Source organism: Cryptosporidium muris, genomic scaffold (assembly GCF_000006515.1).
Source record: "Cryptosporidium muris RN66 scf_1106632373425 genomic scaffold, whole genome shotgun sequence".
Classification (NCBI taxonomy): domain Eukaryota; phylum Apicomplexa; class Conoidasida; order Eucoccidiorida; family Cryptosporidiidae; genus Cryptosporidium; species Cryptosporidium muris.
The window spans coordinates 458,841-470,648 of record NW_002196577.1 but is presented as its reverse complement, the minus strand read 5'-3'; the positions used below and the strand labels follow the sequence as shown (position 1 = coordinate 470,648).

The following is an 11,808-nucleotide window of genomic DNA, read 5'->3' as shown; positions in this document are numbered from 1 at the left end:
ATATTTACAGCGCCATACAATAAACTTGGAAAAGTTTGCCAGGTGAGAATCATCATAAAATTAATAGGTGCAGAATCTAAATATGGGTGAGTTTATTTGGGAAAAGTTTAAAAAGTACCTAATAAAAAGCAAAGATGCTGAGATACAAAATTTTGAGAAAGTAGTTAAGTGTCACTTAATGATGTTTATATCTATAATTTTACAGATAATAAGTTTAATACTTCTGCGAACAACTAAAATAGAACCATGGATTTTATTAGCTGGTCGTTCATTTGGTAGTTTGACATTCCTATCAATTCTATCCCTTTTTTTTAAAATTAGGGATCCGCTACCATTTGATTTCTCACTCAAAGTTTGCACATATTCAAATAGCTTGAAAACAATATTAGTGGGATTAATGTATAGTCTACTTACAACTTTAGATGGATCTCAACATATCTCTGGAATGTTAGTGGCTATTGTATTTGTTCTTATTGGATATAGTTTGGACATAAAGTACAAATTTGATCATCTTGGTAAAAAAAGAATATCGAAACTTTATATATTTTCTTTAGTATCTATAATATTATCTATATTTTTTTCATATCCAGAAATATTAAAATTAGACTTTATCAGAAAATATCCAATTTATTCACCTTTATTTCTACTACTTATATTTGGAATCTCACTTCTTAAATTCTTCTCATATTCTAGCTTAAATCAAATAGATCTCAGAAATATAACAATATCAGAAGTATTGGCAACAAACATCTCTGATATTTCAAAATTATCTATTCCTATAGGTATTTGTATGCATCTATTAAGAATGAAGTTATTACTACCAAGTAGACAATTCTATCCTTTTGTGATAGATTTATTGCGATTTTCCAGATCATCAGCTCTAATAATATTTATAGCATCTTTCTTATCATTTGGCTTAACGTTTACATTACAATTAAAAAGTGTTAGAGCTGTATCTATATGTTCATATACTCTATATTCATCATGCATATATATCATACTTTCTAAAAGTTTTATTGGAATTTTTCTAATGATTTTTTCACTTATAACTCAAATTTACAATGATATGAGCTATATTAAAAGTAATAATTACGAAAATGAAGGGGTACCACTGGATATTTGTAAAAGTTGATCTGATTTATAATATATACATATAAATATTCAATATCTTAATCTAATTAAAACAGCATACTCTAGAACAATATAGACATGAGGAATTTTCTGATGTCTTTTCTACTTCATTCTCTTCTTCAATTATTGTAGAAAGTATTGGAGTTGAAACTAGTTCATTTAAAGGAGTTGTCAATGCTCTATTTACCTTAATTGAGACACACTCATAATTTAATGTATCAGTAGGGCATGTAGTTGGTCTAGGTTTTGTTATATACACTATTTGTTTACAAATATGATCTTTTTCTAGACATTCGGCTGAAGCTAAATTTTCATTATTAAATGATGTTCTTATATGAAATATTGTATTAGAAGATCTTGACTGTATACTTTTATTTGAATCTACATAATCAATTCTGGTTCTATCTTCTATTTGAAACCCTTTATTACTAAAATCTAGATCATTTAAATCATTTTCTATATTTGGTGGATATAATGTAGGATAATAAAAAATATCTTGTCTATCTTTAATCATTGGTAAATCTACTAGTGGTAGGATTAATGGTTGTTCTTCATATTCTGATTTAAAATTCCTCAATATTGATTTTATTGGTGAGGATTGAGATCTATTTCTTACTGTATGTTGATTTCTTATTTCTTCACCTGATCCTTGCAATATACTTATATCTACAGTTTCTGACCGATGTTTATCATCTAGTAATTTAAAACTTACAGATTTCCGGGTTATAACTGGTGTTTCAAAAGAAGTAGCAACATCATCAATGTTTTCTATAATTTTAGAACTATCACTTCGATATTCATCATCTTCAAATATAGAGAGTTCTGTGCGAGCTGTATAGTAACTTGTTCTAGACCATTTACTATATTGTCTGCTTACTGAATCAAACCATTCAGTACTTTGACATGAATCTTCTCTTTGCATCTTTTTTAAATGATTTTATTGGTAATATATTGCTCAATTATTTATAGATTTAAAGTTTGTGTGCAATGTGTACGTAAAAGTCACACCTAGGTGGTAACTTTGCCAATTAATTAGTAGATTTTAAATACTTGAATTCTTAGTGTGGCATATTTTTGTAAACTTCTTTATTTAATAAATCTTAAATTTAAGATTAAAGATATTCTAATGGAGATTTTAATTATAATTACTTTATTTTTCAAATATTACAACCACATTATTACACACCAATAAAAAACTTTTTTTAAATATCAAAAAATTTATATATGAGGGTAACTTTGTGGATGATGCATTTTCCCATGTTTATTTAAATAAATGCATTAATACAGCTTGAGTAATAGCTATTTTTAGATATATACAAATTTTATATAGAAGTATATAAATTTAGCAATATTTTTATTTTATAATAATATTAATTCCTAGAAATATCCTATCTAAATATTTTTTTTTATTGAAATTATTTAAACTATTTCGTACTCAATTAAAGAGATCTCAATATTTAATTTATATAGTTGTAATATTTGCATAATAGTTTTAATTTACTTCAACCAAATTTATGCTTAGATTAATCAATAAGAAAATTATACTAATTAATTTAGATTATACCTTAGATATTACAAGAAATTTATAAATATTTTGTTTTATAATAACTAAGACTATTTTGTAGAATCCTAAAGTTATTGAGTAATTTAATATATTGAAAGTACTCACCCTAAATATATTTAAAATTTCGAACTACTATACTAAAATCATTTTTCCATAGCATCCTAGAGTTTATAAACAAAAATTATTAGAATGTTATAGATATTATATCTATTAGGTATTGAAAAAAAAGGGTAATAATAAATGAAACACTAACACTGAAGTTAAATTTAAGTACTTAGTATAAATGTAATAATTATTTATAAATTCTAATAAAATAAAACTTTTATTAATTAAATTAAACTATATAAATTGAAGTTTCTAAGTTAAAGTTTATGGATTAAAATCAATTATGAAAATATTTCTATTTTATTTTTGTAATTGATGCTCACAAATATATATTATAATAAATATTAATATAATTAAATTTTCCTTTAATATATTTTCTTTAATTTTAAAATATAAAAATATATATAGTTATTATAAACAGTACAAAATATTATTCTACTAGAAAACTACTAAGTATTTTAACGTTATATTTAAAATACTATGATACAGCCAAATCTAACTTTGATCTTGATAATAACACAAATAATATTTATTATATATATGACTTCTTTTATATTAAAGTTTACTGTATTATTCTAAAAAAAGATATATTTAAAAAAATTAATAGTTAAACATTGTTAGTAATAAACCCTTGTGATTTCTGTACTATAGCCTGAATTATATATGATAAATATTTAAAATATTTAGAAGTATATAATTACTTAAATTTTGTGTTATTTTACTTTATATTAAAATTACCTTTACTAAATATAATATTGATATATTTATACAAAATATATAATTAGCTTGAAAACTAAAATATCATAGTGATTTGATTTTCTTTAAGATTCCTCTATTACAATTGTACTTAGAAAAAAATTTTATCAATATAAAAATAGAATATTCTATTCTTATTATTTACAAATAATAAAGAAATTTTTCAATTTTTTAAAATATTATACTTGTATAATATAAATGTTTAAAATATTTCATACATCTATTACCAATTTTAAAAATATTTGTTTATACTGAAGCTAAATGTAATCTTTATTTATTTAAATAAGTATCATAAAAAAGACATCAAATAAATAATTTGAATAATTATATAAATCTTTGTATAACAGAAATTGTCGAAAATATTAATTTTTTATAGAACAATTTAATTTAAATTTGAATTAATGGTTAATATGTAAATTTACATTAGAATTTTTTGAATAGTTAATATATACTATATTAACTAATTAATTTTCTATATATAATAAATAATATAGGGAAATTTTCCAAAATAACAGACTATTCTAATAGAATATAAGATTGACTATTTAACTACATAAATAAGATGATGGAATAGGGAAATCCTAAGTTTATCAAATACATGAATATATTACTTATTTAGTGCAATTTATCAAGTTTAAAACTTACTTTTAAAAAAAATTCCTTGATTAAAATATCTTTAGATGCATTTAGTATACAGGAGACACAATTTAACTAAATTAATATATATAAAAAAATTTCTAATATTTGCATAAAAATAAACTTACAGGGATATTACTAAGTATATGATTTTTGTTACAAATACAATTAAGCATTTTATTTATAGCAAAATGTATTTGTTGTTTACTTGGACTATCAGAGTAACTCACTAAATTACCCATTACAAGCTTCCTTAAAGAATAAGCCACTTGTCTTGATATAATTTTATATTGAATTGAATTACTTAAAGAGAAATTATTACTACTGTTACTATGACATTTACACGTGCATTTAAAGATCTCAACATTTCTTGAATTTAGTAAATTATTATTACTTGAATCTTCGTTGATTGTACATAGTTTATGTCTTAAAGGGGTATATTGATTTATTTCTATATTTGAAGTTTGGATTTGAGTCGTTAATCTGGACAAATATCTATTCCTTGATTCATATAGTTTAATCCACCAAAAAGACTCAAAATTTGGATCATCTACTACTCTTAGTAAAAAACATTTGACTTGAATCTTGTTATTATACTTGTCTATAGTACCACGTATATCAACTAAAGTCCCAAGTGCCTAAAATGTATACAATCAAAATTATATTTTAGAAACATGAGAACATATTATTTAAAATATGGACAAGTACCGGATTATCTCTAGCTATACTTCCAATTAAATTAACTTCGTTTATTATATTTTGGTCAAACCAAAAAATCACACGAATAGTTCCTGAAGAATCATTAACTAAAAGCATAAATAGTACATCAATTACATAACTCTATTAAAATGAACTTACTAGTATATTCCACATATTTCTGCTTCTTTTTTATATTAAGTATTATTCCAACCAATCTTATATACTTTTTAATATTAAATACAGAATTTTCAAGTTCTTTGATAAAAATCGGAGTAAATTCAGTATTTATTTTAATATTTTGATATCTAAATGGGCTGAAGTAACTTCCTGTAGATCGATAATTCTGTGAATTTTGTTGACTTGACATTTATTATATTTATTAAATCAATAAATTATTTTAATATTAAATCACACTCTAAGACTATATCTAGGTTTCCAGGGTATCTTAAAATATCTTTAAATATTATTATATATATTAAACTTTATATTCAACAGTATATAGAAGAAGTATTAATGTTAAATAGTTTAATGAAGAATTTAGGTGATCTAAAAAAAATTATATTAATTTGAAATGATACTGAGCAAATATACGATTGCGCTAAATACAATAGATTACGTTTGAAGTATTTACAAGTATTTCTAGTTAAAAGCTCAAATTTAAAGTTTATATGTACATGATAATATATCTATATATTTCAAATCAATTGAAATATTACAATGAGTGACATTATTTGTTCCAAAGGTGATTTTCGGAAATATGAGCTGGAAATTTTAAGCGTTCTACAAAGTTTTGAAAAAGCTAGGGAATGGGCTGATTTAAGTAGCTGTTTGCAAAGATTAAATAGATGTATTAGCCGTGAATTTGGTTATATAAGTGAAATTCCTCTAAAGGAAACTGTTTCTAAAAGGTTAGCTCAGTGTCTAAACCCTTCTCTTCCAAGTGGTGTTCATATTAAAGCACTAGAAACATATGGAAGTATTTTTGAAAAGATTGGCAGTGATAGATTATGCATGGATCTGGGATTATATGCGTCTGGATTGTTCCCATTTTTTGTTAATGCTGCCACACAAGTAAAACCTATATTTCTTGATCTGATTGACAAATATTTTCTTCCTGTGGGACCATGTCTCTTACCTTGTCTTTCTGGTTTAATTGTTAGTTTATTACCAGGAGTAGAAAATCCTAAAAGTGAATGTTATGATAGAGTAATGAGGACATTTCAGCTGATTTCAGATAAAGAATGCATTGGTGAAAAGAATTTTATGTGTACATTATGGCTAGTATTATTAAGGACTGCACAAGTTAGATTTTCAGCTTTGGAAGTGATTATGTCTAGATTTTCAATAAATAGTTCAGATATGGAGATAGAGGTTGAGAAACTGGAATCTTTGATTACATATCCATTTTTGGTTGTAAAAGCCTTAGAGAGCTGCTTTGAAGATGAGAATATTCTAGTAAAACGTCATTTATTAGATTTTTTGATTAGTAATATTCCATTAGGAAAAAGTTCCCACCAAATAAGTGATTTATTTTCTGTTGAATGTAAAGTCTTATTAATGAGAAGAGGCCTTAAATTATTATTACTAGGTGAGTGGTCTTTAACAAGAAGGATACTCCAGTGGATCTCTAACCAAAGGCAAAATATAAGTCCTATAACTAGTGTAGAAGATTTGGATTCAAGTGTTGTTGAAGTAATAACAATGGCAATACTTGATGAGTTGAGTATTACTTGCAGCAATGTTGATAAGCTATTTACTACAACATTGAATGGTGAAAAATATTTAAGATTAAGGAAGGGTTTAAAGAATATAAATTATTTATCACCTAGCCAGTCACATTATCCTTCACTATCTCAAGTTATAGAGCCCATTAAAATTATTGGCACTTTTTTTGAGGAGCTTGAAGGTTCTATTTCAATATTCTTACCAAAGATTTTGATTTCCTTATTAGTATTTGTTCAAGATATAATTTTAATCATTCCAGAAGTACATAACACTTTTATTGAAGAGTGCAAGATTATAATTAGTTCAAACAATAAAAATATTAGACAATTTCTGGATTGTATTTGGATAGCTTTTTCTCATTTACTTAAAAACTGTGAAAGTGAAGACCATGTTGAAAGTTCTAGAAGTCTCAGATATCCAGATATGAACGACTTATACAAAGTTTCAGTCTTTTTTATAGATAACCTTGTGACTATGGAGGATACTAGAGATAATGTGACAAATATAAAATTTTTGATTGATTTACTGGAAATATGTATGAAACTCATGACAGAAAAATTCCAAAAAAAGATAGAAGATCAACTTATATTTCTTGAATTATGTCTATATATTATTAGAGAATTGAAGGAAAGCAAATCAGATTATAATTCATTTTTTCAAGATGATTTCCTTACAACCTTATATAGTTTTTTGAATGATTTTTTTGCAGAAGAAAAAATAGCAAATGAAGTTAATTTTGAATTTGTAGTTTTCCATAATAAATTATATACATTCACTATTGAGTTATTTAATGTGAGTGCAATAAGAAGATTTATCATTAATTCAACTGAAACTATAGATAATTTTCCATTTAGAGAATTTCCAATACCTTTATGGTTCTTCAATATCTACAAGTGCTGCTTATTTAAAGTTCCACCCTTATCTCCGCATTTCTTTTGCGAACATTTACTTTTATGTTTCAGAATTTTCATTGAAGTTTTCTATAACATAAATCTATTTACTGAAAATAATAATATGGGAGTGAAAACATTATTTAAATGTTCTTTTGAAATTACAACTCATTTATGGGACCTTATGCGACCAGACTACCAAGATTTACACAAGGAGATAGTTAAGCTATTGATTGATTTGGAAAAGTGGGTAATAGATCATAGACATATTTTGAGGCAGGTAGAAGATGATCAGTTGAAAAGTATAAGAAATAATTCAATGTTGACGCAATTTTTCATAAACTCACTGAGTGTATATGACATCGATTTAAAGATCTCCAACATTAAGAAACTTTGTACATTTGTTAATTACTATTTTACCGAATCATTTAAATTTCCATATGAAGTAACGTTTCTTATATTAGAGGGATTGGACTCTACAGATCATACACTACGAGCTACTAGTTCAATTTGGATTTCAAATTCTATTGAAAATACTTCAATTATATTTGATCCTCTTTTGAATGAGCTGCTTAGCTTGGAAGTTATTGAGATAGGAAATGGTATTTTCAGATTTAAAAATAGGTTGGACCTAGCTAGACTTACTTACACTTTGGATAGACTTGTAACATTAATAACAGTAGAAAATATAGATGTTTTGCAAATAATGACTAATTCGAAGATAATTAATTCTAAAATTGATATTCCCTCGGATTTTTTGGTTGAAGACTACTTGGATGCTTTTTGTTATTCTTGTGTTCGATTAATTACTACAGAACAATGTGAAGGGTTAGAACCTTTAAATTTTGGTATTCAACATAGCTCTATAAATGTACTCAAAACAATTCTGAGTCGTCCAACATTTTTCAGCAACCATATATCCTCTAGTAAATCATTTAATTTTCAAAAAAAACTATTAATGGTTTCTTCTTCTTTTGTCAACCCAATATTAGAAACTTTAAGCCGTTCAATTGTAAAACAGAATATATCTGTTCAGATCCCAATACTTCAATTACTACAGGTTATCCTTCTGCTTCAAAGATCAATAATAGAGATGTTTAATGCAGTGAACAAGACTGATAATGCAATTATCAAAGAAAAAGTCGATCTTGAAAAAGTAGAACTCCTTTGGAAAAACAACAAATTAATTCCAATATTGATTTCAGGTTTAACACAGAAGGTGACATATTCTAGATCTAGATTAAATTCTGAAAGGTATATAGTTGATCACTGTGCTGAAGACACAATAATAAAGTCTTATATTGACTTTTGTTTGTTTATTCTTGAAGAATCGCTCTTAAGTATTTCAGAAGTTTCTATTTCTTTAATTAAAAACATTTGTTTAGAGTTAATTGAAAGTCTCAGTGCTAATGTATACAATATATCTATTCAATACATACAAGGTTTGTATAGAATTTTATTACGGGTGATTGGGGTACCCCCACTATCTGGTACCTATTCAGTTTTATCTCAAGCTTCTTGTAAAGCTCAACCACAATCAACAGGCATAATTGCGAGTATTTTTGGCTGGAATAAAGATGTAAGTAATTGGGATAATTTATTGAGTAATTCTGTTGAATATTCAAAAATCAAAGCTCCATCTCTAATAGCGACTCATTCAGAGCTATCTATCAATGATATATCTACTGATTCAAAGAAACAAATTCTAGAAAATATAATTCCTCTAGTATACATGACACTAGTAGAAATTTCCTATATGATAAATTCTTTGAAATTTCAGACAAGTAATCTACAAACTAAGTTTAATTTTTCACATGAAGTTGGGTGTTTTAATAACTTTAGTGAATGGGGATTAAAGTACCCAACGCAATTTTGCTCAAGTATGGCCAATTATGTCCACACAATTGGTTTTATTTTGGCTTGGAATTCTCCAGATCTATTTGTATATTCTAGTATAATATGCTGGTCATTTGTTAATAAATATTCGATAAGCTGTCCCACCGTTCCTGAATCTTTTTCTGATAGAAATTTCTCAATATTATCTTTCTTCCAACTCCCTGAATTTACACAGTTCCTATCTCCAAACTATATTATTTCTATTATTGGACATTTTCTTTCAACACTATGGGTACAAGGTCAACCTTCAAAAGAGATTATTTCAGAATTTAATATTGATAATATGACCGCAGCTTTTGATAGTAACCTTACTAAATTAAAAAGTAGCTCAATACCTGAGTATATTTTGTTCTTTTCAACCATTTCTATGGAAAGATCATGGCCGTATTGTTGGTACTTTTGGAAGGAATCTTTAATTTATCACTTTTTATATTCTTTCCTTATTACCTATCCACTTAAACACTTAGATGAATATATATCTCTTTGGACTATTTTAACTAGCTTTTTACGTACTTTTCTATCACATGTCAAACAACCAAATAGTATTTTGTGGATTGCAACTATACTTTCAACTTTAGATAGCACTATGGCATCTTCAAAGATCGTATCTTCTACATATTATACGGATAAACGTTTAACTAATATCTTTGAAGATAAGAAGATTCAAAAAGATCTGACAGATATTATGCTAATGATTATTTATTTGGTACACCAAAGTTTCTCTTTAAAGATTCCAACTGCTGTTCCTACAAAATTATATGATATTTTTCCTCTTCCTCCAAATATAGAGGCAGTGCTTCAATCTATAAAGTACGACTTTTTGCCAGAGAAAAGTGAAAGTAAAGTTGATTATTCTAAAATACCTAAAACAATCGTTAGTGATGAGCCAAATCTACTATTTTCTTATTACTCAATAGCTTTCCTTATAATGTACAATGTTGAAGTTGCTTATCATCCAAATAGCAGGAGACTTTTGCTTCGAAGTATTTGGATATTAAGTCTTGTAAAATCATTAAGTTGGGCATTTCATCCATTAATTAAGACTAACAAAAATGTAGCAAACATGCTTCATCAGTACTTTTTGCTTATTTTTTTTGATACATTCCCATATCGTTTGGTTCCTGATTATTTGAGTGCAATTAGAAAACCAGTTATAGAAGCTTTAAACTGTAATAATTTCTTTTGTATGGATAGAAGGACACTTCGAAGCTGGGTTAATATTATTTCTCGTTTGATATCTCAAGATATTACAACAATTTCTGTTGTTGGTAGAGCAAATTTGTTGGATATTTATGTTACTGAACAAACCACTGGAATATTTAGCACAAAAGATGTAGACCTTAAGAATCGTTGCAAATACATTAAGAGACTAGCTTTTCTGATATACTGTTCTCCTCAAAATACTTTTCAGTTGCAATTATCAATGATCTTAGAAAAACTTGTAGAAAATTTGAAGATGGCTCCTGATAATATGTCCTCTAGCTATATAAATGCCAAAAACTTTATTTTACTTGCTGAACAAGTACTCTTATGCCTGCGAGTCTTGTTACTTAAAGTGCACTTTCATGCATTAATGCCTCTTTGGCCAATAGTACTTGCTGAACTTATCAAAATATTTCACTCTAACCAATATCCTCAATTAATTGTTGCAGCTCTCAAATTTATAGATCTGGTATCTTTACTAGATATCCCAGATTTTCATCTTTATCAGTGGATTTTTGTAACGGATTTTTTTAGAATAAAGAAGACATATAACAATTTGAATGATACTCCCAATGTAATACCTAAAACAGAGTGTCATATTAATACTAAAACAGATATTGATGAAAAAAGGAGAGTGGAATTTGCTACAGTAAAGAACATAAAGGATAATACTATACCTAGCTCAGACTCAAATAATTATAGTGGTAAATTGGAAAATCTCCAAAAAAATAAAACTTGTACATTTTCTCCATTTTGCAATGTAATAGCATTTAATTTCAATAGCAATAATCAAGAATCCACAAATAATATGTGTGGAGTTGATTTGGATGTAATTAAAGATAAATTATTAGACAATAACCTCAGATGTCCACTTTTAAAATTTAGGGGCGAACTTTCTTCTGAAGAAAAACTTCGCAACATGGCAAAGATTTTAGATGAAAATTGTTTACTAAATACAGTTCAAAGTCCACAAATAGCTGAAGATGAATTAATTAAATCTCTAGAAGATGATTTTTTAGACATACCTGATCATCTTCTGGAATGGGGTGCAAACATTGATCCTTCTTCATTATTCTCATTGTTGAACTTTCAACAATCTAAAATTAAAAATAAGTGTTTACAACTAGTCAAATAAACAAATTTTACCTAAATATATTAGCGAAACAAGAAATAGGCAATAAATTATATTTTTAATATAGTGTC

At 26.2% G+C, this 11,808-nt stretch overlaps 4 protein-coding genes across 4 annotated transcripts, besides 16 other annotated features; 2 read left to right on the top strand and 2 right to left on the bottom strand.

Annotated features, from left to right (window-relative positions):
• Nucleotides 1-82: 82 nt before the first annotated feature.
• Nucleotides 83-1,132, top strand: CMU_037270 (uncharacterized protein; the record flags this gene model as incomplete). The annotated part of the gene is made up of 1 exon (XM_002141866.1): nt 83-1,132. One exon carries the CDS (start codon nt 83-85, stop codon nt 1,130-1,132), a length of 1,050 nt encoding a protein of 349 aa, XP_002141902.1.
• Nucleotides 1,133-1,174: 42 nt separating this feature from the next.
• CMU_037260 (uncharacterized protein) lies at nt 1,175-2,053 on the bottom strand (the record flags this gene model as incomplete). The annotated part of the gene is made up of 1 exon (XM_002141865.1): nt 1,175-2,053. One exon carries the CDS (start codon nt 2,051-2,053, stop codon nt 1,175-1,177), a length of 879 nt encoding a protein of 292 aa, XP_002141901.1.
• Nucleotides 2,054-2,263: 210 nt separating this feature from the next.
• Nucleotides 2,264-2,298: a sequence feature (AT_rich).
• A 20-nt stretch (nt 2,299-2,318) lies between these two features.
• Nucleotides 2,319-2,357: a sequence feature (AT_rich).
• Nucleotides 2,358-2,431: 74 nt separating this feature from the next.
• Nucleotides 2,432-2,507: a sequence feature (AT_rich).
• A 17-nt stretch (nt 2,508-2,524) lies between these two features.
• Nucleotides 2,525-2,555: a sequence feature (AT_rich).
• A 155-nt stretch (nt 2,556-2,710) lies between these two features.
• Nucleotides 2,711-2,739: a sequence feature (AT_rich).
• Nucleotides 2,740-2,973: 234 nt separating this feature from the next.
• Nucleotides 2,974-3,218: a sequence feature (AT_rich).
• A 102-nt stretch (nt 3,219-3,320) lies between these two features.
• Nucleotides 3,321-3,406: a sequence feature (AT_rich).
• Nucleotides 3,407-3,455: 49 nt separating this feature from the next.
• Nucleotides 3,456-3,584: a sequence feature (AT_rich).
• A 67-nt stretch (nt 3,585-3,651) lies between these two features.
• Nucleotides 3,652-3,769: a sequence feature (AT_rich).
• Nucleotides 3,770-3,825: 56 nt separating this feature from the next.
• Nucleotides 3,826-3,890: a sequence feature (AT_rich).
• Nucleotides 3,891-3,912: 22 nt separating this feature from the next.
• Nucleotides 3,913-4,049: a sequence feature (AT_rich).
• Nucleotides 4,050-4,260: 211 nt separating this feature from the next.
• Nucleotides 4,261-4,302: a sequence feature (AT_rich).
• On the bottom strand, nt 4,294-5,258 carry CMU_037250 (OB-fold nucleic acid binding domain-containing protein; the record flags this gene model as incomplete). The annotated part of the gene is made up of 3 exons (XM_002141864.1): nt 4,294-4,830; nt 4,901-4,998; nt 5,051-5,258. 3 exons carry the CDS (start codon nt 5,256-5,258, stop codon nt 4,294-4,296), a joined length of 843 nt encoding a protein of 280 aa, XP_002141900.1.
• Nucleotides 5,257-5,300: a sequence feature (AT_rich).
• Nucleotides 5,301-5,336: 36 nt separating this feature from the next.
• Nucleotides 5,337-5,380: a sequence feature (AT_rich).
• A 58-nt stretch (nt 5,381-5,438) lies between these two features.
• Nucleotides 5,439-5,459: a sequence feature (AT_rich).
• Nucleotides 5,460-5,608: 149 nt separating this feature from the next.
• CMU_037240 (Dopey, N-terminal domain-containing protein) lies at nt 5,609-11,740 on the top strand (the record flags this gene model as incomplete). Its single annotated transcript, XM_002141863.1, has 1 exon — nt 5,609-11,740. One exon carries the CDS (start codon nt 5,609-5,611, stop codon nt 11,738-11,740), a length of 6,132 nt encoding a protein of 2,043 aa, XP_002141899.1.
• Nucleotides 11,741-11,781: 41 nt separating this feature from the next.
• Nucleotides 11,782-11,803: a sequence feature (AT_rich).
• Nucleotides 11,804-11,808: the final 5 nt, after the last annotated feature.